A 24,794-nucleotide genomic window follows, 5' to 3' on the forward strand; every position below is an offset into this window, starting at 1 on the left:
CACGAACCAAAGACGCGCCTCGCGCTGCCTGAGCGGAACCGGAAGCCCGCCGACCGGACGCTCCCCGCCACACTTCCGGCGCCCCGCTCCGCCCCTCGGAGGCGGGGCTCGTTGCCCGGGCGACCGCCCCGCGCGGCGGCTGCGGAGGGGGGCGGAGCTGCGCGGTCTCCATGGCAGCCGGCGCCGGGCGACGAGGCCCCGCCTCCCGGGCTGGAGAGAGACGGAGCGGAGCGGGCGCCAATGGGGGACGAGGCGCGCTCCTGAGTGGCGGGCGCCGCTGGCCAATGGGGCTGCGCGGCCGGGCGGGAGGGCGGGACGCAGCCGGGTCCGCGGCCGGAGGGAGAGCGGCGGCGGCGGCGGCGGAGCGGAGGGTCCCGGCGGCCGGGTGAGCGCGGGGCTGGGAGGGCGGCCGGCCTCGGGGGCGGGGGGGGCGGAGCGGCGACTCTCGGGGCTCCGTTTCCCCCGCCCCCTCTGTCTGTTGGTCACGCAGAGGGGGGGGGGAGGGGCCCGGCGACCTCAAAGGAAGCCTCCCCCCCGGACGCCGCTCTGGGTGGGGGGGGGACACGGGCGCCCCCTGCTGGGCCTGCGGGAGACCGGCCGGCCCCCCATCTCCGGACAGAGGCCCTCGCGGGCCGCCTCCTCCTCCCCCCCAGCTGCTCTGGAGAGGCCCGTGGGGGGGGGCGCCTGGAGGCCGCCTGCTGGGAGGGAGGGAGGGAGGGGCGACCCCTCCTTTGGCCTGGAGGAGCTGCTCGGCTTCTTCCCCCCAACTGGGCGCCCGGCAAGCATCTCTCTCCCCCCGGGACCTTCCCATAAGCCGCAGCTTTGGGGGGGGGGAGTCCTGCTCTTGCTGCGCCTCCCTGGCCCATCTGGGCGCCCCATCTCTGCTCCCACCTCCCAGGCAGGGTCTGTGGGTGGGAGGGCCTGGGGGGGGCGAGAGCGCCTGGTCCTGCGCTGCCCAGACCCCCAGTTCCTGCGGGAGAGGAGGGGGCAGCCCCACGGGCTGCAGCCCCCCCCCGAAATAGCCCCCGAAATGCCCCCGGGCTTCCTGTCGCCTGGCTCTTCTGCAGAAGGAGGGGCTTCCTCATGGGCTGCTGCTGCTTTTGCTCTACCAGAACCTGGATGGGGAGCCACAACCCCGGACTTGCCTGGGGTGGGCAGCACCCTGAGCCCCCCCCAGTGCAATGGACAGGTGGGGCTCTGCAGAGAGGCAAAGGAAGGGACTTGGTGTGGGGCAGCTTCCTGGTGGGCCTGGCCGCATATGGGGTTTGCCATGCCTGATGGAAGCCTCTGCCCAGGCATTCAGGGCGGGACGTTGGAGAAACCCATCTTTCTTTTAAAAAGAGCCAGCAGAATGCCTGCATGTGGGCATCCGGAACAGATGCAGCGCTAGCTAAATCTCAGGTTCGATCTGCAGTGCCCTTTATTTCAGGGGTCCATCCCTGGGAGACCCAGCTTCCTGGGCTCACTAACATGAAATAGTTTAGCGCCTTCATCTTCACCTCTCTTAAAAACTAAAGGGCAGATCATAATGGTCAACTGTGATGCCCTTAAAATATATTCAACTTTTCTTGGAAAAACAGGTTGCATGTATTGTGTATGTTGCAGCGTGCTTTATTCCCCCCCTCCCCCCCCAAAAAAGACCTGTTCAAAAACTTGCACAGCACATAATGACCCGCATCTCCTAGCAAAACTAAGAGTCGGTCAAATAAAGCTACTGAACTGGACCTCCAGCAGGGAATTTGTTGGGAGGTTCCCTCTCCTGCTGCTGCCGCCCTCCAGAGCAGAGAGGGGAGGAGGTGGCACATCCCTCAGCCCTCCCAGAGCAGCAGCCAGGAGAGGGTTAAGTGCGCCTGGCCTTGAATAGGAGGCTGGTGGTGAAGGGGAGGCAGGCAGAGGCACCAGCTGCTCTGGCCCCTGCAAGGCAAAGAGGTGCTGAGCCCGTGTCCTCCCTGGCATCCCTTGGGAGGGGGTCTGGCTGGCTGCTGTGGTCAGGAGGGGGCCCCTCACTTGCCTGCGCTTCCTCTGGGGCAACTCCTTGGCAGAAGAGCAGGGCTGGGGCATCCGGGTCACCCTGCCCTGCTTCCTTGCCAGGCTGCCCTCCCAGCGGCTTCCCAGCTCTAGGAAGGTGGGGCCGGGCAGTCTTTGGGGGCAGCCCAGAATTGGACCTGGCCAGGACAGCAGGAGGTGGTGCTGGGCGCCTCTGAGAGCAGTGCCCCTCCTTGCCAGGTCTTTGTTGGAAGCCGGGGGGTGGGGGGCAAAGAGCTTGCCTAGCCAGGGGGCTGGCTCTGCTTGCCAGGGCTTTGGGCCTTTGTCTTTGGGCCTGTGCAGAGGCTGGTGCTGCTGGGTCCTGGGAGTGCCCGCTTGAGGGGGCATCTCTCGGGCAGAATCCCCTCTGCCCTGGAGCTGACTTGCCTTTCTCCTCTGGCTAGGTTTGGGAGGCCCATTCCTTGCCCCCACCTGTGAGGTGGCCGTCAGCCAGGAGGGATGCCACCCCCGTCGGACATTGTCAAGGTGGCTGTGGAGTGGCCGGGGGCCAACGCTCAGCTGCTGGAGATTGACCAGGTGACGGGCGCAGGGGCAGGGACCACGTCTAGCATCCTGTTCGCACAGTGGCCAACCATCACCCGAGGTTCAGAGGCCCGGCTGCCTCCTCCTGGGGGTGGGCTGGGGCAGAGCTGAGCCCACGGGGCTGGTAGCCATTGCGAGCCCTGTCCTCCTCCTCCCGGAATGGGTCTGCTGGCCAAGCTGCTTCCTGTGGGAGGGAGTTCCAGAAGGGCTTTCTTTTCTCTGCCCTCTTTCAACTGTCAGCTTCCTGGGGTGTCCAGGCCTTCTAGTGCTGAATGGTGGGGGGGCCGGGGGGGGCTGATCACCTGACGTCCAGAGGAGAGTTTCAGTTCAGGCTCCTCTTTCTCCCCCTGCCTCTCTCAGAAGCGGCCTCTGGCGTCCATCATCAAGGAGGTCTGTGACGGGTGAGTGGGAACCACAGCTGGCTTCATGGGGGCCACGCCAGCCTCTCCCCCCCTCCAGCCAGCTGCTTGCTTGGGGCTCTGGAGCTGCTGGATCCCCTCCTCTGAGCCCCTCAGTTGCTCTTCCAGCTCCTGGGTGTGGCTCACCTGCCCCCCCCCCGCTAGCTTGCTTCCTGAGGGAGGAGGCTGACATGGTCCTCCCCCCCCCCTTAGGTGGTCGCTGCCCAACCCAGAGTACTACACGCTGCGCTACGCAGATGGGGCCCAGCTGTACATTACAGAGCAGGTGCGTGGGAGCTGGTTCCTAACCCCCCATCTAAAAAAGCAGGGAGCGGGCCGTGGGGGGCTATGCAGCTCCTTGCAACTCTGATCAGGGTGGGGGCCTTGGAGGAAACCCACAGAAGCAGACCAGGAGCCCCGCTGGGGGGCCTCCGCTCCTCTCCCTGTCGTGCTAAGCAGCCCCCCCTTCTTGCCTTGCAGACCCGCTGTGACATCAAGAACGGGACCATCCTCCAGCTGGCGGTTTCTCCAGTAGGTCGGGGCTGCCTGGGGGGGGTGTTCTTTATCCCCCTTTGAGGATTTGGAGCCTGCTGGCTGGCTTTGGGCTCATGGCGCGAGGCCACCTCCTCTTGTTCTCTCTCTCCTGCCCGGCTGAGGGGAGCCCCCTGGAGAGGTTGGGGGTTTGCAAGGGGCTAGCTGTTGCCCTGCCCCCCAGTCCAGGGCCGCCCGCCAGCTGATGGACCGGACGCAGTCGCACAGCATGGAGGCTCGGCTGGAGGCCATGAAGGAGCTGGCCAAGCTCTCTGCGGACGTGACCTTTGCCACGGAGTTCATCAACATGGACGGCATCTCGGTCCTCACCCGCCTCGTGGAGAGCGGCACCAAGCTCCTCTCCCAGTAAGTGCGCATCTAGCGCCAGCAGCGCTCACTTCCCCGAGGGGCTGTCCTTTAATGTTGACAGTTCTGGCCTTCTCTTTGCTCCAGCCCTGCAGCCATTTGCAGCCCCCCAGCCTCTTCTGGAGCAGGGCGCTCTTGGTTGGGGGGGGCAGCTGCCCCAGAGCTGACCAAGAGGGCAGGGGAGGCAGCAGAGACTTGGGCGGTGTTCTCTTTGCTCTTGCGCAGGGCCTGGCTTGGGTGCTGCTTCTCTCCTCCTGGCATGGGTGGGGGCAGCTGGGATTTGATGCTGGTCACGGGGGCACCGAGAGGGGAAAGGCCACCGGCTAGAAGGCAATCCTTCCAGGCCAGGGTCTTCTCCCCGTTGCTTAGTGTTGTAATGTAAGAACATAAGACAGACTCTCCCCCACTGGATCAGGCCCAAGGGGGCCCACCGAGTCCAGCAGCCTGTTCTCACAGTGGCCAGCCAGGCGCCCACCTGCGGTTATCAGAAGCATGGCTGTCTCTGACTGGCAGAGCCGAGCCACCCAGTGTCCTCTTTGCCTCCAGGCCCTGGTCTGATCCACTCTGAAAGCCGCCTAAGGTGATGGCCATCAGTTCAGTTGCACTGTGCAAAGGAGGACTTGGTTTTATCAGTCCTGAATCTTCCAGCATTCAGTTGCGGGGGATCTCCACAAGCCCTGGCGTTAGAAGAGAGGGAGGAAAACGTTTCTCTCTCCACTTCTCAATGCCATACATGATTTTACAAACCTCCATTGTGTTGCCTCCTACATTTTCTCTAAACAGGCCCAAACGGCGCCAGCCTTTCCTTAGCCAAGCCTTCCTAGGTGTCTTACTTGATTCGGCTTTTTAAACTTGATTTTATCTGCATTTTGGTAATGGCACCCTGCCTGCTGTTTTCAAAGTCTGTTTTCATTGCTGTTTGTAATGAATATTTTATGGTATTATATATACCCTTTAATATGGTTTTTAAAAACTGCTGAATAGTTAATTCGATATCCAAGTTGGCTTTTAGTGGGCAAGCGCAGGGAGGCCTCGAGCCTCTTGGTGGCCAGAGCAAATCCTCCTTTGTCACTGCCAGGCCTTGGCTGGCTGGTCGCTCTGAGTGCCCGGCCTGCTTTGCCCTTCCCTTTTCTGCTCTGGTTCTCCAGACGGCAGCACATCCCACAGGCGGATGGTGGAGCCGCAGAGCATGGAGGGAGCGCAAATTCCTGCCTCTGACCTCTGGGTTGCAGGCGCTGAGGACACTAGGAGGCCCCAGAAGCAGGCGGCTCCCTTTCCCATTGCCCACTATGTGCTGACGTGAGACTGCCAAGACGGTGCCCAGTTGCAGCTCTGCGTGCCATGAGTGGGGAGAGAGGGAGCCCTGGGGGTGCCCCCCCCACTGATCTGCCTTCCCCTGTGCCCCCTGCAGCTACAGTGAGATGCTGGCATTCACCCTGACAGCCTTCCTGGAGCTCATGGACCACGGCATCATCTCCTGGGACATGGTGTCCATCAGTTTCATCAAGCAGGTACAGCCTCCGCCACAGCAGGTGGCAGGACTGGGCGATCGCTGCTTTTCAACATCTCACCCACTAAACATCACGATGGACCAGTATATTGCCCTGTCGGAAATAAGGATGGAGCTATGCAGAGCCCTCGGCTGGCTTCACAGTTTCCCCCTCATTGTGATTTTTGCTGGCTCCTGCTCTTGGGATTCGCTGCCCTTGCAGGAGGCAGGGGAGAGCTCAGCTGGCAGAGTTAACAGGGGCTGCAGGAACTGAGAGAAGCCTTGGCTGGCTTCGTGGTTTTTCCTGCATCGTGATTTTTGCATAGCAACCGTGATTCACGATATATTGCCAGGTCAAAAACAAGGAAACTGATACAGTGGTACCTCGGTTCTCATACTTAATCCATTCCAGAAGTCTGTTCCAAAACCAAAGCGTTCCAAAACCAAGGCGCGTTTTCCCATAGAAGGTAATGCAGAATGAATTAATCTGTTCCAGACTTTTAAAAATAACCCCCAAAACAACAATTTAACGTGAATTTTACTGTCTAAGGAGACCATTGATCCATAAAATGAAAGGAATCAATAATGTACTGCAGTCACACAGTCAGTAGCTGAACTGGGTTCCACACAAAAAAAGCCACAGAAACAAAACACAAAATAAATAGCAAAAACAGACAGACCTCAGTGTAACACTCAAAACGGAAGTGTAACACTCAAAATGGAGCACGTTCGGCTTCCGAAAAAAAGTTCGCAAACCGCAAGACTTCTGGGTATGGTGTTTAGCTTCCAAATTGTTTGAGTACCAAGGCGTTTGAGAACCAAGGTACCACTACTTCAAACCAGTTTAGGCAACAGTCCTAGCAGGCGGCACAGGAGAAGGGGGGCTCCCTGGGCAGGGCAGTGGGCATGCCTGCCTCTGGCGCTCAGCAGTCTCCCCACCCCCCCCAGATTGCGGGCTACGTGAGCCAGCCGACGGTGGACGTCTCCATCCTGCAGCGCTCCTTGGCCATCCTGGAGAGCATGGTGCTCAACAGCCAGAGCCTCTATCAGAAGGTTGCCGAGGAGATCACCGTGGGGCAGCTCATTGCCCACCTGCAAGTGTGAGTGGCGCCTCCAGCACCGCACATCCTGTCCGGGTGGGAGGAGGTGGGGGGCCGCCTGCCGCTCATTCCCTCCCCCCCTGTGCCCCTGCAGCTCAAACCAGGAGATCCAGACGTATGCCATTGCCTTGATCAACGCCCTCTTTCTGAAGGCCCCGGAGGACAAGAGGCAGGTGGGTGGCTGGGCAAGGGGGTGCCATGGGGAGGGAGGGGAGGGCACCAGCCTTTGCACTCCTTCGCTGATGGGGGGCAGGGGGGAGGAAGGTCTTCCTCCCCAGGTGGTGACTGGCCGGTCTGTGGATGTGCTGCGTGGCACTGCGTCTCTGTGTGTCTGCCCGTCCCCCCCCCGCCTGCCTGCCCTCCCTCCCTGCGAAGGGTCTCTGTGCTGACTCTTCTGCCGGCTTCTCTTTGTGTCTCTCTGCTTCCTGTTGTCCGCAGGAGAAGCTCCTTAACCCGCTAGACCTGCCTTGCACTGTAAGTAAATCCCTCAGCCCGGGAGGCTCCTCTCTAAGAGCACTGATGTTTTCTTTCTTCAGAGCCAGAAAGGGGGATGGAAATGTCTTGGGAGTAAATGGAGAGAGACCCCCGTACCCTTCCTCTGCCTCCGCCTCAGAGGCAGCCCTGCTCCGTCTCCGTCTGTCTCCGTCTCTGCCTGTGTCTGTCTCTCTCTCACACATCTATCTGGCTTGCACACCTTGCATGTGTCCTCAGGGAGAGGAGATTGTGGCCGCCTTCTCCTCCCTGGTTCTTTGGCTGCTGAGGCTTAGGGAAGCTTCTGAACTCAGGGCAGCGTTTTTGCCCTCCTGGACCAGCCGTGGGCTGTAAGCCAGAGGACAAGCTGGGCTGCAGCTCCTGGCTAATCTGGAGAGGGCAAAACCAGGGTGATTCTTTTTCTTCCCCCCTCCCAGCCCTGCCACCGCTTGGGTCTGTTGTTGTTGCATCCTGTGGGGTGTGTGCTCTGTGGGTGCACAGGGACGGGCCCAGAGGGAGTGCAGGTGGCCTGGGCTCCTTGGTGGGGCTGCTGAGGTGGGGCTTTGGGGGTGCAGCTGCTTTGGGTGATGGACAGCCAGAGGACTCTCCGAGGGTGGGAGCAGCACTTTGCTGAATGGCTGCGTTGCCTGTGCTTGGAGCAGGCTGTCACGGCACTGCTGGGCTGCTCAGCACCCTCCCCCCCCCCCCCAGGTGGGGCACGGTTGGAGTTTCCTCTCTTTCTCTCTCTCTTCTGTCAACCCCCAACAGGAGATGGCCAACGCCTTTGCTCAGAAGCACCTGCGCTCCATCATCCTGGCAGTGAGTAGGACCAGGCTTTGACCTTGACATAGCCGTGCCTCTGGGCAACCATCTCAGCCCCGTCTCGGGGCACCCAGTCTTTGTGCCCCCCCCCCCACTGCACGGTTTCTGGGTGTGGACGGTGGGGGCTCCTGTTCCTCCCCAGCCAGGCGTGTCCCTCGCTGGTCAGGGGCTCACGCAGGGAGGGGTTGGCAGGCGAGCTTCTTCCACCTCCTCCCTCCTCCCTCTCCTCCCGCAGCACGTCATCCGGGGCAACCGCCCCATCAAGACAGAGATGGCCCATCAGCTGTACGTGCTGCAGGTCCTGACCTTCAACCTCCTGGAGGAGAGAATGATGACCAAAATGGACCCCAGCGACCAGGTGATTGGCAGGACTGTGGCCCCCTCTGTGTGAGCGGCAGCCTCCGCACTGGGCTCACGCTCTGCCCTCTCTCCTCGCTCACCAGGCCCAGAGGGACATCATCTTTGAGCTGCGCAGGATCGCCTTTGACGCCGAGTCGGAGAGCAGCAGCCTCCCTGGGGGCGGGACAGAGAAGAGGAGAGCCATGTACACCAAGGACTACAAGATGCTGGGCTTCATGGTAGGCAGCCCCCCAAGACCCTCAGGCCGGGGGGGGCATCTCCTCATTCAGCAGCCTGTTCTCCCCACGGCCAAGCAGGTGCCCCAGAGGGAACCAGCAGGCCAGACCAGAGCCCAAGAGCAGGGCTTTCCCCTCCTGCCGTTCCAGCAATGGAGATTTGATTCAGTTTCATATTTATGGTCCACTTTTCCAGCCACAGATGTGGAGCTCAACGCAGCTCACATTCATAACAGTAACATTAGGAAACAACTGACCTTGCAGTCGCTATTCTGTCAAACACAGGAACATGTAAGTAAAGCAAACAACAACAAATTCATCAAAATGATTAATACAATTAAGTAAATTTATAGTATTTCAAAATGCCAGAAAATATCAGAAATCGTTCATCAAAACTATTAATGCGATTCAAAATTCCCAAACTTGGGTCTCCAGCTGTTTTTGGACTACAGTTCCCATTATTGCTGGCCACTGGTCCTGCTAGCAAGTTTGCTAGCCCTCTCTTGGAGCCATCTAGGCTGGTGGCCCTCACTGCCTCTTGTGGGAGGGAGTTCCACAGTTGAATTTTCTGCTTCCTTTTCCCTGCCCTGAATCCCTCAGCAGTGGGGACACCATGGGGGGAGCTCCTTCCTTCTGCTGCTGACGGCAGGCGCTGATTTTTCTCCCGCGTAGAACCACATCAACCCTGCCCTGGACTTCACCCAGACCCCGCCGGGGATGCTGGCCTTGGACAACATGCTCTACCTGGCCAAGTGCCACCAGGACACCTACATCCGGGTAAGTGGGGAGGGTGCCCCCCCTGCGAAGGCCGACGCTCCTGGACCTGCCCCACCCCCTCACTCTGCTCCCTTCCTGCCCCACAGATCGTCCTGGAGAACAGCAGCCGGGAGGATAAGCACGAGTGTCCCTTTGGGCGCAGTGCCATTGAGCTCACCAAGATGCTGTGCGAGATCCTGCAGGTCGGGGAGCTGCGTAAGTGGAGGGGGAGCAGCGCTGGGGGTGGGGGGGGGGAGCACCCATAGAGTCTTCTCTTGAGCACTTGTGCCAGAGGGGACCCTGAAGCTGCCTGTGCAGGAAAGTGGCCCCTGGACTGAAAGGCCCCCCCTCCAACCAGGGGATTTACGTTGCTTGACTGTGGCCACGATGCCCCTCCCACATGCTTGGCTTCCTCTTCCTCCCTGGTGCTCCCCCCGAGGTGCCATCCTGGCTGTTCTGACCTCCCTCCCTCTCCCTGCCCAGCCAACGAGGGCCGCAACGACTACCACCCCATGTTTTTCACCCACGACCGCGCCTTCGAGGAGCTCTTTGCCATCTGCATCCAGCTGCTCAACAAGACCTGGAAGGAGATGCGGGCCACGGCGGAGGACTTCAACAAGGTGGGGTGGCCGTGGGGCAGAGGCAGGGGGTGGCGGGAGGGGGCAGCTGCTCTCCAGTGGGCAGGGGTCTCCCCTTCCAGCCCAGCTGGGCCATCTCCGCTTCCTCCTCCTCCATAAGAACAGAATGCCCCACTGGTCTGGCCCAGGTGAGGGAACACACTTTTAATAGCAAGGAAACCAAGAGACTCGCAAGCAAAAGCACCTTGTAAGGACCCAGTTGATTGAAACTATTGCACAATAGGGCAGCCTTGCCAGCGAGCAAAGACTGCCTCAAAGGACATTTGAACAAAGCTTTTACTGGTATGTATCACAAAACGTCATGGCATGTATCAAAAGAGGTTACAGGTCAAGGAGTGTCAAAAGTCCGCTCTGTTTTCATCTTTTGTACTTGTCTTCTGGCCTTCAGTAAAGAAAGGCCTGTTGACATTCCCTTATCTTCCTTCCATGTCCCTGGAATGCTTCAAGGAGAAGCTTGCTTCGCCCTCCCGACTCTAAATATACCTTCTTGGCCAGCTCTTGGTGCCCTTCTAGTAATACCAATAAACTTCCCACCCTCCAGGGTCAGAGAAGCATGGAAATGCCATGCAGGAGGGAGGCCTGTGAGATTTGCAAAAGGCAGGAACACGAGAATCCAATCACTTGTGGATACATTGACACATCATCCTATAAATGCGTGAAACAACTCGAGCCACATTTGCATTGAGTCTAGCCCAGCATCCTGTTCTCTCAGTGGCCAGCCACATTGCCCATGATGGGAGGCCCATGAATCATAGAATCCTAGAGTTGGAAGAGACCACAAGGGCCATCGAGTCCAACCCCCTGCCAAGCAGGAAACACCATCAGAGCACTCCTGACATATGGTTGTCAAGCCTCTGCTTAAAGACCTCCAAAGAAGGAGACTCCACCACACTCCTTGGCAGCAAATTCCACTGTCAAACAGCTCTTACTGTCAGGAAGTTCTTCCTAATGTTTAGATGGAATCTTCTTTCTTGTAGTTTGGCTCCATTGCTCCGTGTCCGCTTCTCTGGAGCAGCAGAAAACAACCTTTCTCCCTCCTCTATGTGACATCCTTTTCTATATTTGAACATGGCTATCATATCACCCCTTAACCTCCTCTTCTCCAGGCTAAACATGCCCAGCTCCCTTAGCCGTTCCTCATAAGGCACCATGAGCAGGATCTGAGTGCGAGAGAACTTTTTCCCACCGCAGATTTCCGGCAGGGGCCATCAAGAAGCATTCCTGCTACTGACCAGGGAGGCAAAGCAGAGCCACTGTGGTCAGTGGCCTCAATAGCCCTTTCAAAGCCACCCAGACCATCCCTGCCTCCTGCAGGAGGAAGTTCCACAGGTTAACGATGCTCTGCGTGAAGAAGCCCTTCCCTCCCTTGGTCGTTGGATGTTCTCACATTTATGGGAGAAGAGCTTCCCTTCCGTCCGTCCCCCCGCCGTTCTCCCTGCCAGGCGTAATTTTGCCCCCCTCTCCCAGGTGATGCAGGTGGTGCGGGAGCAGATCATGCGGGCGCTGCCCTCGAAGCCCAGCTCCCTGGACCAGTTCAAGAGCAAACTGCGCAGCCTCAGCTACTCGGAGATCCTGCGCCTGCGCCAGTCGGAGCGCATGAGCCAGGACGACTTCCACTCCCCGCCCATCATGTGAGCGGCCGCTTGGGGGGGTCAGGGCTGGGGGTGGCGCCTGGCAGGGGCAGCGGGGGTGCTCACCGGCTGCTGTGTGGCCGCCCCCCAGGGAGCTGCGGGAGAAGATCCAGCCCGAGATCCTGGAGCTCATCAAGCAGCAGCGCCTGAACCGCCTCTGCGAGGGGAGCAGCTTCCGCAAGATTGGGAACCGGCGGAGGCAAGGTGAGGGCAGCGGGGAGGAGAGGGCTGGGGGGGGGAATCCTGGCCGTGGCTGGCTCTGCAGGAGGGGAGGGTTGCTCTTGCCTTTGGTTCCCCCCTCTGGGACATTTGCACAGTTCCTGTGAGCTATCTTATGTCCTTATGGAACCTCCAGCTCTGGAGGCAGTCTACCTTGAGTCCTAGATTCTATGTTTAGGGAAGTTTTTAATGACTGATGTTTTAATGTATTTTTAATCTTTGTTGGAAGCCGCCCAGAGTGGCTGGGAAAACCCAGCTAGATGGGTGGGGTAGAAATAAATCATAATCATAATGATAATTAGGCATTTGACCCCCTTGGGGCCTTTCATTCTTTCCAAACCTTTCCAAACAGATGGTTTTCTCCTCCAGCATAAATCAGAATCTTTTCAGGGCTGCCTCTTCACTTGCCAATTCTGTCCGGATTCAAAGGTATTCCACAGCTCACCATGGGAGCTTGCTGGGACTGTCCTCGGATGGAGCCATTGAGCCCAGCGCCCTTGCCTTTTCATCTGGGAGACGGGGATTTCCATCCCTTCTCACATACAAACAAAAGGGCATTTGCAGACGACTGTGGGTCGTGCCCTTTTGATCTCCTTGAAAGGTATGGGGCTACATGCCCCTTGCCCCCCATTAATCTCCGTCTGGGACCCCTCCTGGGCGCTAGGGCACCCGAGAGGGCAGCTTGCCAGGTTTGCTGCAAAACAGGAAGTCCACTTCTCCGTGATTTCAGAGAAGCGGCCTCCCTGCCTTCTTATGGGCCGTGTGCTGTTGTTGTCGCCCCGCAGAGCGGTTCTGGTTCTGCCGCCTGGCTCTGAACCACAAAGTGCTTCACTACGGGGACCTGGAGGACAACGCCCAGGGGGAGGTCACCTTTGAGGCCCTGCAGGAAAAGAGTGAGTGCCGTGCCAGGCCGGGGGGGGGGGGTTAGGCGAGGCACTGGGCAGAGGCTCAATGACCAGCCCTCTGGGCAAGGGCAGCCAGCAGCCCCCCGGGGGCTTTCGCTGTGATTCCTGCCTTGCAGGACCCCTGGGGATACCTCCTTCCAACTCTCTGGTTCCGTGGAAGAGGGAAGGGGCTTCTTCCGCTGTTCTTGCCCAGCCTGACCAGCAGCTCCTCTCTCTCGCCCAGTTCCCGTTGCAGACATCAAGGCCGTCGTCACTGGGAAGGACTGTCCGCACATGAAGGAGAAGGGGGCTCTGAAGCAGAACAAGGTAGCTGGCTGGGGAGGGGAGGAAGACCCGGGGGGGGGGACTGGCCTCCTTGGCTCACCAGCCCCTGCTCTCCCTCTTCCCATCCACAGGAGGCTCTGGAGTTGGCCTTTTCCATCCTGTACGATCCGGATGAGACCCTGAACTTCATAGCCCCCAACAAATACGAGGTGAGTCAGGAGTGAGGGAAGCTGCCTTCCTCCTGACGGTTGGCCCTGCTCCTGCAATGCGCTTCCTCCTCCTGGCTTGTCCCGTGGCTGCAGTTCCGAGTCATTGAATTGTAGAGCTGGAAGGCACCCCAGGGGCCATCTAGTCCAGCCCCGCCATGCAGGAATCTCGGCTCAAGCAGCCCTGACAGATGACCGTCCAACCTCTGCTCAGTAACCTCCTGGGAAGGAGAGTCCCCCACCTCCCGAAGGGAGACCCTTCCACAGTCTAACGGCTCTTACTGCCAGAAAGTTCTTCCTGGTGTTTCACTGGAATCTCCTTTCTTGTAGCTGGAAGGCATGGGTTCGAGTCCTGCCCTCCAGAGCAAGAGAAAACATGGGGCCGCCCTTGAGAGATTTGACGATGGCTCTCATATCTCCTGTCACTTCCTCTAGGGAAAGGGCTGTTCTCTCTGGAGGAAGCCCAGGCCACTTGGGGCTTTCACAAAACCAGGGGAGAGCGTTTGTGGGTGAAGCAGAGACTGTCTCCTTCCTCTTGAGCCCAGAAAATCGAAAGGAGGACTGAAAGGGGGTGGGGGCCCTGCCTTTTACCCAGGAGGCTTTCTTGTGCCCCTGCCCCCAGCTAGGGAAGCCACCCCCCGTCTCCATGTGGAGATTCTTAGAACAATCTCTGTGTCCGGCTGCCCCATCTGGGCTGCTCTTCCTCCATTCCCCCCCCCCCCCGCTGCTTTGCTGCCTCTCTGCTTTCTTCAGCTCCCCGCCCTTGACTCTTTCCTCTCCGGCAACCTCAGCTCCTTTTCTCAAACCTTGCAAGGCTGACCATGTAGCTGCCCACCAACTTCCTTCCTGCCTCCCTCTCTCTCCCCCCCCCCTCTCTCTTGCCTGTCTCTGCAAAGCTGCTCAGTCTCTGGAGAGTCAGGGCGGGGGGGGGGGAGAGAGACATGAATCCCACCATGGAAAATGGAAGGGAGCTCAGTGGCTGAGGAGAGAGGGACGTGGCAGGGTTGAGGAGCCTGATTTTCTTGCTTGGTTTTCTTCTGAAATAATGTGCATTGCTTTCCAAAATGAAAGGTTATGCAAAATTCTGCAAATTGCAGTGTTATCAGGCAGGATCTGGTGGCAATATACAGTCCACGTACAGTTACAGATCACGGTCAGGTAAAAACAAGGCACAAAATAAAACCCAAAGAAATTAAACGGCAGGTCCGTGAGTGCGTGGAAGGGGGCATAATGGCAGAGACATGAGACAAGGCGAGGGGGCAAGACGTGGACCCCGTTAACTCAAGGGAAAGGAAGGTAGGTTATTAGATGCCATTATATGGGAAGATCTTTTTGGATGAGGCCTCTGAGTCCGGCATCCTGTTCTCACAGAGGAGAGGACTCCCGGGGAAGCCCTTCCTGGGAGGTCTGTGAGCACATGACCCTCGGGGTCCCTTCCAACCCCACAATTCTGTGATGAAGGAAGCGGGGGCAGGTGTGTCCCCCCCCCGCAACATGTCAGGGGGCAAGAGGAGGGGCAGCCAGGCCACACACCCCCTATGGTCCTTCCTGGGGTCTCAGGTCCCTCCTCCCCTCCCCCGCAGTACTGCATCTGGATTGACGGCCTGAACGCCCTCCTGGGGAAGGAGATGGGCAGCGACCTGACCAAGAGTGACCTGGACACGCTGCTCAGCATGGAGATGAAGCTGCGCCTGCTGGACCTGGAGAACATCCCCATCCCGGAGGTGCCCCCGCCCGTCCCCAAGGAGCCCAGCAGCTACGACTTCGTCTACCACTACGGATGACGCCCCTCGGCAGCAGAGGCAGGGCGGGGCGATCAGCCTCCGGCCCCCTCCAGCGCATGCCCAGGACCTCTTCTTCATGCTGGGGTGGGGGGGGTGGCCTCCTCTCCAACTGCGGAAGGAGGGATCCTGCTGGGCAGTCACGTTTGGGGTTTTTTATGCTACAAGACTCTCCCCTCTATGGCAGCTGTTCTCCGCCCTGCAGTAGGGGGCAGCCAGAGCCCGGCTACTCCAGAATCAGCCGGCTGCGCTGGAGGGCTGAGCGTGCTCTGAAGCGCCCCCCCCCCCGTGGCATTCCCTGCAGATCTGTGGCAGAGCCGTCCTTGGTGTGCCTTTGCCTGATGTGCTTGGCCTGAGACCGCTGGGGGCTCTTGCCTTCCCCGGGAAGGGGGCATGGCAGATGGGGGCTGGCAGCAGAGCCTCATCCATGACTGTCTTTGGGGCCTCCCTTGTAGGGGGCTGGGCGAGGTGACCCCTGGGGACCCTTTCCAACTCTACCATTACATGATTCCCTTACTTTCCAGGCAGGCAGGGGCTCCATCCTGTGAGCCCAGCAGTGGCAAATGCAGCCCGTGGTACAGCTTCTGCCCCCCATCTAGGCTCCCCTGGGTGGAAGAGCACTGAGACGCCTCCCCCACTAACCCAAGAAAGGCTGCCAATCTAGCTGCTTTCACCTGGCAGTGGGGCACATTGCGCAGGCTGGACCTGGCACGCCCCTCCCCCCCCCGATCTTTGCATTAAAGGCTGTTTCCTCCTTTTTGCCGGCTCCTGTTTCCTTCTTGCACAGACCAGGCTGTGGGAGGGGAAGACGCTGCCCAGGCTGAAGCAGAAGCGGACTGTTCCCTGGGAGGGAGAAAGGGCTTCCTGCTTCTTGTGGGTGCCAGTGCCTCTCCCCACCCCCCACCCCAGGCAGAAGTGAGAGCTGCCTGGAGAAGATGGATCTCAGAGGAGAAGTGAGTGGGCAGCAACACGTCCCATTTCCCCTCTGAAAACTGGCAGTAAACACCGGAGGTTCTGCTCCTGCAGGTCTTATTTTGAGCAGAATATGGGTGCTTGTGAGGCTTCCTGCGATTTTGGAAGACTGGGGACACGGACCCCCGCTTGCGAGGGCAGCCCAACCCTTCTCTGCCTGCTTGGCAGGGGGCTGTGTCTTGCCTCCCCACATCGAAGGCTTCAGCTTAAGCCCTGTGGGCACAATCATCCCTGCTGCTCCCTGCTCCCTTTTCGGAGTGGCTGGTTGGATTACAGCCAAATTTGGGCCACTTCATGAATGGAGCATCGCTGCCAACCTCTTTTTTGGGGGGAAATTCCCTTATTCCAGCGCTGTTTCCCGCTGCTATCCCGGATGGTTAGATATCCCATAGACTGTCCCCGGGACAGGAGAGGCTGCTGATCCCTTATTTTCAAGGGATGGAATGGAGGGGGGGGGTGAGGTCTAGCCAGCCAGGGGCCCATGGATGCCTTGCGGGGCCTGGACTCCCAGCCTCCCACCCCTAACTGGTGAGGATTCTGGGAGACACTTGGACCTGGGGCCCCTCCTTGGATGTTTGGGGAGACCCTGGAAGAGCTGCTGAGGCAAGGATGCTGCAGAGGTTTCCCAAGAGCAAGCCGTGCCAGGCTCAGGGCCGCTCTGTATCTGCCCACTGGGTGCCTCCGGGAAAAGGTGGTGGGTGCAGTAGCGCAGTGACAAGGGGATCAGGCCCCACAGCTGCCTCGCTCGCCTCCCAGCCAGCCAGGTGCCCCGCCTGGAAGTCCCAGGTGGGACTCGGGGGCAGCAGCCCCACTTGGCCCCCGGCGGGCCCTTCCTGCAGCAATCAGAGTCCGGACCTGGGTTCGAATTCACCCCCGGCCCATGGAGGCCACGGGGAGTAACCTTGCGCCAGTGACTGCTTCGGCCTCGCCTACCTCGCAGGGATGGGGGGATCACATGAGCAGGGGGAGAACCAGGGATCGGACCTTGAGCTCCTTGGACCAGAAGCGGGGCAAGAAATGCAGCGCCCTTAATGAAGGAAGCCGAGGGGCGCTGCGCCTCCCCAGGGTGCAGTGACGGCAGGCGCCGCCAGGAGGCGCTCGTCTTCGCCGCCGAAGAAGGCGGAAGGGGCCGCTCTGGCGGCGCGGCGAGTCTATGTCGTCCGGCCGGGAAGGGGCGGGGCCTGTGGCCGGAAGCGGCTGTCGGGAGGGCGCGGCGGCCCTTAGTGCGGCGGGATGCGGCCCCCGGGGGGCGGCGCGGGGTCGGCGGCGCTGGCGGCGGGGCTGGTGCTGCTCTACTACGCCTTCTCCATCGGCATCACCTTCTACAACAAGTGGATCATGAAGGTGGGCGGGGGAGGGGGAGGGGGAGGGAGAGGCGCCCCTCCCCCACCCGCCCCTCCCCCCTCCCGGCTCACCCCCCTCTCCCCCCCCCCCGCAGAGCTTCGGCTTCCCGCTCTTCATGACGCTGCTGCACCTGCTGGTCATCTTCGCGCTCTCGGGCCTGACGCGCCGCTGCGCCCGGAGACCCGCCCGGCCGCTGCTGCCCTGGGCCGCCTACCTGCGCCAGGTGGGCCCCGCAGGTGAGGCCACGGGAGAGGCAGGAGGGGGGGCCGCTCCCTCTCTCCCTCGGCTCCTGGGAAGTCGGGGTGGGGGGACCCAGGCCCGTCTAGCTTAAAGGTCAAGGGGCCCCTGACCATGAGGTCCAGTCGTGGCCGACTCTGGGGTTGTGGCGCTCATCTCGCTTTACTGGCCAAGGGAGCCGGCGTACAGCTTCCGGGTCATGTGGCCAGCAGGACTAAGCCGCTTCTGGCCAACCAGAGCAGCGCAGGGAAACGCCGTCTACCTTCCCGCCAGAGCGGTACCTGTTGATCTACTTGCACTTGATGTGCTTTTGAACTGCTAGGTTGGCAGGAGCAGGGACTGAGCAACGGGAGCTCACCCCGTCGTGGGGATTCGAACCGCCAACCTTCTGATCGGCAAGTCCTAGGCTCTGTGGTTTAACCCACAGCACCACCCGCATCCCATAGCTCTAGCTTAGGGCCCCTCAAAAAATTTAAAGGAAAAAAACACTGTACATTTCCAAAACGTAAGCTAAAAAACAAATAAAATAAAACCGATATGCAGCAACAGTGTTTTGTGTTGTGTAGGTTCTTATTTGTTATGTGCAAATAGCTTAAGATACCTATTAGTTCTGTTAATTACCATCTTGCATATATTCAAAACAAAAAACAGCGACAATTTGCTGTTGACAAAGGACAGCTGGACATAGAAAGGACCCCATTACCTTCAGTAGCTTAGGGCCTTATCAAACCTAAATCCGGCCCTGGGGAGACCATTAGCCTTGAATTTCTGCACAAGCAGGCAGGCAGGACCAGAAGCATCAAGGCGAAGGGGCAGGACACACCTCTCCACGCCCTCTTTCACGGTTTGTGAAAATACGCCTGCTCATCTGGAGGGCAGCAGTTGGTTCTTCTCCTCTCCTGTTCCTCACACTTGGAGTCCACAGGGAAAGGGACCCAGGAAAGAGAAGGAAAAATGCGGAATGTACAATTTGTTCTTCCATATTTTACTGCCGGAAGAGGTGGAGGTTGGGCCGGTAGCTCAGTCACAGGGGAGGAAGGTGGCAACATTCTATCCCCGAATGCTAGTCGCTTGGGGGCAAAAAGAAGGGCTGTAGCCATTGTCCTCGTCTTGGGGGCTTCCTGGACACATCTTGGCTGACTAGCTGTGGGTGAGACAGCCAGGCTGACCTCTCGTTCGGTCCTCTTTCTCTTTGCCTCTCAGCTCTGTCAACGGCCCTGGACGTGGGGCTCAGCAACTGGAGCTTCCTCTACATCACCGTCTCGCTGTGAGTATGGGGTGGGGTCTTGTGAAGACGCTGCCCGTCTCTCTTGCCTGCCTGCCTGACGGCCTCCTTCCTCCCTGGCCTTGCAGCTACACCATGACCAAGTCCTCGGCTGTCCTCTTCATCTTGTTCTTCTCTCTGGTCTTCAAGCTGGAGGAGCCGGTGAGCGCCCAGACCCCCTAAGGCTGAGCGGGAGGGGGGATCATTGGGCCTGCGGCCACCAGCAACCTGCGCTGTTCTTCTTCCCACCAGAGGGCGGCGCTGGTGCTGGTGGTGCTGCTCATTGCGGGGGGGCTCTTCCTCTTCACCTACAAGGCGACGCAGTTTGACATGGAGGGCTTTGCCATGGTGCTGGGCGCCTCCTTCCTGGGCGGAATCCGCTGGACGCTGACACAGATACTTCTGCAGAAGGACGAGCTGGGTATGTGCCCCTCTGGGGCGGGTGTCGGGGGGGGGGCAGGCGACACCCTGCTCCGTTTCCTCCTCCTTGATGGGCTCCCCCTTCTCCCCCTTCTGGCAGGACTCCAGAATCCCATAGACACCATGTTCCACCTGCAGCCAGCCATGTTCCTGGGCCTCTTCCCCCTCTTCGCTGCATTTGAGGGTAGGTTGTCTGGGTGCGGCGGGGACAGAAATGGCACCTGAGCGGGAAGCAGCAGAGCAGGGGATCCAGGGGCAAATCTTCTCCCAGGGGAGCTGTTCCCCAAAAGGGTGCTTGTCTGGGGCTTTCTTACTCTAGGGCAGTGGTTCCCAAACTTTTTTTGGTCATGCCGCACCTAAGCATCTCTAAAATCCTGGTCCCCCCACATAACATATAATTCTTATTATTCAAAAAGTGAACTAATCACGTGGAGGAAGCCTAAAAGGCCATTAACTGTTAATAACTCATTCTCAAATTGCCCCCCTTAAAAATCAAATTGCCCCCCTGTGGGGGGTGTGCCCCACATTGGGAACCATGGCTCTAGGGAATTCACTGGGGTCCAAGCAGGGTTTAGGTTCCTTCTCCAAAGCTGTTGGCTGGTACGTTCATAGCTCCAGTCATGTAGAAGGGGGGAGGGAGAGATTCTGGGGAGAAATGGGGAAATGTAAAATAGTCTTTTGTTAGGTGTGGACAGAATGTGCTGGGTTGTATCCATGCTCATAGACCCAGGGAAGCGAATGGAGGTGGCTAGACAGCGCCCTGTGATGGCGCATCGTGCATAAGTGGAAGAGAACAATGAGCAGGGGGGAAAGCCACGTCCGTCAGGCTACTTTGGGCTGGTTCTTTAGTTCACGGCAAACAGAAGTTACAAATTTAGAGCTGGAGCTGCAAGACAGGGCAGCGCCCAAAAGCATCTCAGTTGATAGGAAATTTTAAAAACATCAACGTTGAAAATCAAAACTGTCACCACTGTGGAAACCCAAAGAAATGCTGTATTTGGACTTGGGAATTATTTGTTTGCTTCAGTGCAGTCTTGCGGCCACCAAAGCAGCTCCTCTTCCTGTAGGAAAAGCTCATAGTGGACCCCTCAGGCAGGTGGTCAGGCAACTTTCCTGGTCAGTTGCAAGGAATATTTTCCTTGGTTGCGGAGGGAGAGAAACCCTTAATAATAATAATAATAATAATTTATTATTTATACCCCGCCCATCTGGCTGGGTTTCCCCAGCCACTCTGGGCGGCTTCCAAAAGAATATTAAAATACTATGATACATCAGACATTAAAAGCTTCCCTAAACAGGGCTGCCTTCAGATGTCTTCTAAAAGTCTGATAGTTGTTGTTCTCTTTGACATCTGGTGGGAGGGTGTTCCACAGGGAGGGCGCCACTACCGAGAAGGCCCTCTGCCTGGTTCCATGTAACCCTTGGAGTGTTTGTCAATCTGTTGCTGAGTTTCTGCCTGCTCAAAGGTGGGTCGGCCTCCCCAGAACAGGGCTGAGCTTCCCTGGGCCCCTGGCCCTGAGGGCCCCTAGGGCTGAGCACCCTCCCTTGGAAGTCCAGCCCACGGCACCTGCTTCCTGAGCCCTCTCTCTCTCCCCCCCCCTTCCTCCCAGGCCTGCCCTTGTCTGCGTCGGAGAAGCTCTTCCGTTTCCACGAGGTGGACCGCCTGCTGGGCCTCTTGGGCAAGCTGGCCCTGGGGGGGCTGCTGGCCTTTGGGCTGGGCTTCTCCGAGTTCCTCCTGGTGTCGAAAACCTCCAGCCTCACCTTGTCCATCTCTGGCATTTTCAAGGTATTGGGTGGCCTTTCCTCCTCTGGCCCTTCCTTGCCTAGCCAGCCAACCCATGGCCCCAGTCGCCTCTTGCTTGGCCCTGGGTGGGAGCCCATGAGTCTTTGGGGTGGGGTCTTCCCTTTGTCCCAGGGAGGCCTGAGGGGCTTCTGTGCCCCAATGACAAAGACTCAGTCCACCCCCTTCCCAATATGAGACTTTCGATCAGCTCCTGGGGCCGTCAGTCCTGGCGGCTGTGACTCGCCCCTGCTCTTGTCCTCAGGAGGTCTGCACTCTTCTGCTGGCCACGCACCTCATGGGAGACCACCTGAGCCTCTTGAACTGGCTGGGCTTCGTCGTCTGCCTCCTGGGGCTCTCCCTCCACGTTGCGCTGAAGGCTCTCAGTGCCACAGGTAATGTTGGGGGTGGTGGGGTCTTGGGACTTGGGCTTCCTGCGTAGCCAAGGTTTGGGGTGGGGGGCGGAAAAGCCCTGCTGCCTGTTGGGGGCCGGCTGACCAGTGTCTCCTTCTCTGCGCAGGGCAAAAGGGTGCCAGGCAGCCCAAGGAGTCTTGCTCCAGCCCGGACTTGGAGTTGCTGCTGCTCCACCACCAGGAGGAAGAGGACCCTGCGGGATTCCCCCAGCGCTGAAACACGCCAGCGGCTCAGCCAAGAGAGCCCAAGGCAGGGGGAGCCTGCCACCCCGGAGGGCTTCAAATGGAGGGGGGCTTGGGACCCCTCAGAAGGGAAGAGGCTGAAGCCCTTGGGCCCTGGTGTTATGGGACAGATCTCGGGGGTGGGGGAGCCTCAGGAAGCTTGGCGGGTGCAGGTGCTGCGTTGGGTCTCCGTGGCTCAGAGAGGGAGCTTGGGGGAGGCTATAAAGTGCGGCTGACCGTGCCATCCTGTGAGCCTTCATGGATGGCGACAGTGGGTGCCTCCTTTCTGCGCCCATCTTTGTGCCCTCTGGCCTGCGTGCCCCTCGGGGTTGGAGGCAGTGCCACGTGAATGTGTTAAGAAGCGAAAAGGCTGTTGGGGTTGGAGGACCAGCTGGTGCTTGGGGAGACGTCTTGGGACCAAAGTGGGCTGAGGCCAGAGAGCAGCCGAGAGCTTCTGGCTTTCTGCTTCTGGGTTTGCAGCAGTCCCTGGAGTTTGGAGGGCGTGGGCATCACGGTGGTCTCAGAACTAGGCGCTTCTGAGATGGTACTCAGAGCTCCAGCTACTGGAGGAAGCAGTAGAAACCTGCCACGAACTTGGGCAGGGTGTGGGCAGAGAGAGAGTTGGGCATAGGACCAGAAGGTAGCCTTGCGGAAAGCAGGCTGGGAGCTGGAGTCCTGAATGTGGAATGCCCTGGAGCAGTCAGGCTGCCTGACTGAAGAGGAGCCCTCGCTTGGCGTGGGGGAGCCTCAGGAAGCTTGGCGTGAGGCTCCCTTACTGCTGACATCTTGAGGACATGGGAGGCCAGTTTGGGAGTTTCCACTGCCCATCTCTGGGCTCTGGAGAGTAGCATTTCAGTGTCCTGAACCCTCTTCGCCCTTGCTTGGAAGTAAGTCCCATGGAAGTCATCCGGATTTGCAAGCAAGCATGTCTCGGATCGCAGCCTTGGGGTAGAATGTGGCAGCCGCCTTGCCAGTTCCCCTCCACCCCCAGCTGCGGCTGCTCAGAATGGCCCTGGGCAGCTGGCAAGAAGGACACGGGGTGGCGCTGGCAGCCGCTGCCACCATTCAGAGGTGTGCATGGTATTCTGAAATGCAGCTGTGCCATCCCTTCAGCTGTAATGGTGGTGCTTGTGGTTTTAGCTGGACCAAAGCGGGTCCATCCAGCCTGGCCTCTGGCCTCCCAGAGTGGCCAGTCAGATGCCCCCAAGGGAGACCCCCAAGGAGGACTGAGTGTGGCAGCAGGGCTCTCCCCACCCTGATTTCTGGAGGCGGCATGGAGTCGCCGCGCTCTGTCCAGTCGCCACTTGCAGCCACTCTTCCTCTGTGACTCTGTCCCTGGCTAAAGCCAGCTGAGCTGGTGGCCATCACTGCCTCTCCTGGGAGCAAATCCCAGAGTTTAACTCTTCACTGTGTGAAGAAGGGCCTCCTTCTCTCCCCATCCCAAATCTCCCTCTTCCTTGGTGACCCTCCTTGGGTTCTAGTAGCAGGAGAGGGAGGAAAACCTTGCTCATTTTGCCCCGTTTCATCCATCATGTTTCCATTTTCTAACCTCAGCCTGTTGCAACCTTTCCTCAAAGGGCAGCTGCTCCAGCCCTTTAATCTTGGGGGGGGGGAGCTGTGGGTTGGTTGCTTTTTCACCCTTGAACATTTTGCCCTCCGTTTTCTAGAGATTTTTCCAGCTCTGCTGTGCTTCTTCTGGAGACGAAGTGAGCAGAACCAGACTGTACCCCATATTTAGCCACCATAAATTTTCATAAGGAAAATGAGATGACCCGACTACCCTTATGGAAATGTATGACAGGATCACACTTGGAATCCTGTAGGCGGCTTTGCTTTTGATCCCTAATGTTGGATTTGACACATTCACAGCTGCTGCACATTCACTTGACATTTTCAGCTCCCCACTGCAGCCCCAAGATCCCTTTCCTCACCCGTCACTCGGAGGATGTACAATCACATTGAACCACATTTGCCATTTTGTCACCTGGCTGGCTTGGTGGCAGGAGGGGAACCCTGGGGATCCCTTGGCTGTCCATTTCCCCCTCACCATTCTCAATAACGTGATGTTGTCCACAAACTTGACCAGCTCTCTGCTGATCCTTTGCTTTGGATCCTTTATGATCAAGTTAAAAATCGTGATAAAAAAATTCCTTCCAGAAACAAAAGCTCATACCAGTAACAAACTTGGTTGGTCTCTAAGGTGCTACAGGAAGGATTTTTTTATTATTATTTTTTTGACTACGGCAGACCAACACGGCTACCTACCTCTAATTAAAAATCATGGTTCCCTGCATGGAGCCTCTCTTATAATAATAATAAAATTTTTTATTTATTTCCTGCCTTGCAGGAATGCAGTGATGTTCATTCCTCCTTGCTGCTTCCTGTTCAAGCAGCTGCCCTTCCAGGAGAGGGCCTGTCCTTTCCTTCCATGGCTGCTAAATATGCCTCATATCTTGGGAACATTTGGTGGGAAGTGGAGTTTCTGCAAGAGAGGAGAGTTTCCTCTTTGCTGAGCCTGTTAAGATTCTTGAATTCCCCACTGGTGTTAAGTGAGTGACCTTCATTCCACGGCTGAGGAGGGTCAGGGTCAGGCCTGATGCCCTGAGCAAAAGGCTTTGTCCTCCTGGGCCCATTGTCTGCCTGGCCTTTGATTTGCAGGGACAATTTGCTCTTGTGTTGCTCCTCGCCGGCTCTAAGCCCCCGTGAACTCAACAGCCTTCTTGCCTGCCCTTTTCCTAATTTGCGGTCAGTGCTCTTATTTTGAGTTGCAACTACAACCGCCCTTCAAGACAAGGCACGTGGGCAATTGCGTGTAGTTGAAGAGCAGCCGTGGCAGAGATGCAGAGAATCCACAAAGCTGCCAGGGAGAATCCCAAGAGCAGAATATTCTGGCGGGGGGGGGGGGGAGCCTGAAATGTACATTCCACAGAAACGCACAGCTGCTTTCAAGCATCCAAAGGCACCCTATAAACTTCTTAACAAAGGAAGTGTAATTGTCTGCGTGTCTTAAATGTTTTTAGTGTAAGTTGTTGAATCTGCAATCTTTTGGAAAAGGTGTGATTGTGAAGAAAGACACCCATGTTCTCCTTCGCCTGGAGGGGAAGGTGTTGTGCGGCGTCAGGCCACAGATCTGGACCTGCCAAGGAGCCGTGTCCTTGCACCCCCCCCACAGCCCCCCCTCTCAGTCCCAAGGACCTCGGCTGCTGTGGCTGTCTGGCACCTGCCTGTGCTGTGCTGAGCTCTGCCCCTGCCCCCTGCTGAGGTGGGGGGCTTCTTGGCCCCCAGGCGCTCTGCCCCAACCAAGCTCCACAAACCGGAAGGAGTTGGGAGATGCCCCAGAGTTCTGCCTGTCAGCCCTTTCCTCCTCCATGCTGGGCACGACTGGAGTGGCCAGGGGCCAGCCACTGTTCCATGGCAACGCT

At 58.4% G+C, this 24,794-nt stretch overlaps 2 protein-coding genes across 7 annotated transcripts; both read left to right on the forward strand.

Moving 5' to 3' along the window:
- Positions 1–308: 308 nt before the first annotated feature.
- On the forward strand, positions 309–15,480 carry ELMO2 (engulfment and cell motility 2). Of its 5 annotated transcripts, none has more exons than XM_081196166.1 (22): positions 309–385; positions 2,430–2,562; positions 2,929–2,969; positions 3,180–3,252; positions 3,447–3,497; positions 3,682–3,863; positions 5,275–5,374; positions 6,301–6,452; positions 6,547–6,625; positions 6,891–6,926; positions 7,692–7,742; positions 7,981–8,103; positions 8,189–8,323; positions 8,993–9,097; positions 9,184–9,292; positions 9,560–9,696; positions 11,182–11,345; positions 11,437–11,549; positions 12,350–12,457; positions 12,693–12,775; positions 12,865–12,942; positions 14,523–15,480. In XM_081196166.1, exons 2-22 carry the CDS (start codon positions 2,485–2,487, stop codon positions 14,721–14,723), a joined length of 2,199 nt encoding a protein of 732 aa, XP_081052292.1. In that variant the 5' UTR covers positions 309–385; positions 2,430–2,484; the 3' UTR covers positions 14,724–15,480. The 5 variants fall into 5 exon arrangements, with proteins under 5 accessions (XP_081052292.1, XP_081052295.1, XP_081052294.1 ...); XM_081196167.1 differs by lacking the exon at positions 309–385 and adding an exon at positions 1,165–1,189; XM_081196169.1 differs by lacking the exon at positions 7,692–7,742.
- A 1,443-nt stretch (positions 15,481–16,923) lies between these two features.
- On the forward strand, positions 16,924–24,359 carry SLC35H1 (solute carrier family 35 member H1). Of its 2 annotated transcripts, XM_081196599.1 has the most exons (9): positions 16,924–17,036; positions 17,131–17,272; positions 18,477–18,540; positions 18,627–18,699; positions 18,790–18,958; positions 19,058–19,141; positions 20,568–20,743; positions 21,003–21,132; positions 21,258–24,359. In XM_081196599.1, the coding sequence occupies exons 1-9, from the start codon at positions 16,926–16,928 to the stop codon at positions 21,365–21,367; spliced, it is 1,059 nt and encodes a 352-aa protein (XP_081052725.1). In that variant the 5' UTR covers positions 16,924–16,925; the 3' UTR covers positions 21,368–24,359. The 2 variants fall into 2 exon arrangements, with proteins under 2 accessions (XP_081052725.1, XP_081052726.1); XM_081196600.1 differs by lacking the exon at positions 17,131–17,272 and having other exon boundaries at positions 16,946–17,036.
- Positions 24,360–24,794: the final 435 nt, after the last annotated feature.

This window comes from Podarcis bocagei (assembly GCF_964188305.1).
Source record: "Podarcis bocagei genome assembly, chromosome: 5".
NCBI lineage: Eukaryota > Metazoa > Chordata > Lepidosauria > Squamata > Lacertidae > Podarcis > Podarcis bocagei.

Excerpts from the sequence above, each read along its gene's own strand:
- ELMO2 (XM_081196166.1), top strand. The coding sequence starts at position 2,485 with ATGCCACCCCCGTCGGACATTGTCAAGGTGGCTGTGGAGTGGCCGGGG. Across the intron at positions 11,550-12,349 it reads TGGGAACCGGCGGAGGCAAG|AGCGGTTCTGGTTCTGCCGC; the intron begins GTGAGGGCAGCG and ends GTCGCCCCGCAG. Across the intron at positions 12,943-14,522 it reads TAGCCCCCAACAAATACGAG|TACTGCATCTGGATTGACGG; the intron begins GTGAGTCAGGAG and ends CCTCCCCCGCAG.
- SLC35H1 (XM_081196599.1), top strand. The coding sequence starts at position 16,926 with ATGCGGCCCCCGGGGGGCGGCGCGGGGTCGGCGGCGCTGGCGGCGGGG. Across the intron at positions 18,541-18,626 it reads CTCTACATCACCGTCTCGCT|CTACACCATGACCAAGTCCT; the intron begins GTGAGTATGGGG and ends CTGGCCTTGCAG. Across the intron at positions 19,142-20,567 it reads CCTCTTCGCTGCATTTGAGG|GCCTGCCCTTGTCTGCGTCG; the intron begins GTAGGTTGTCTG and ends CCTTCCTCCCAG.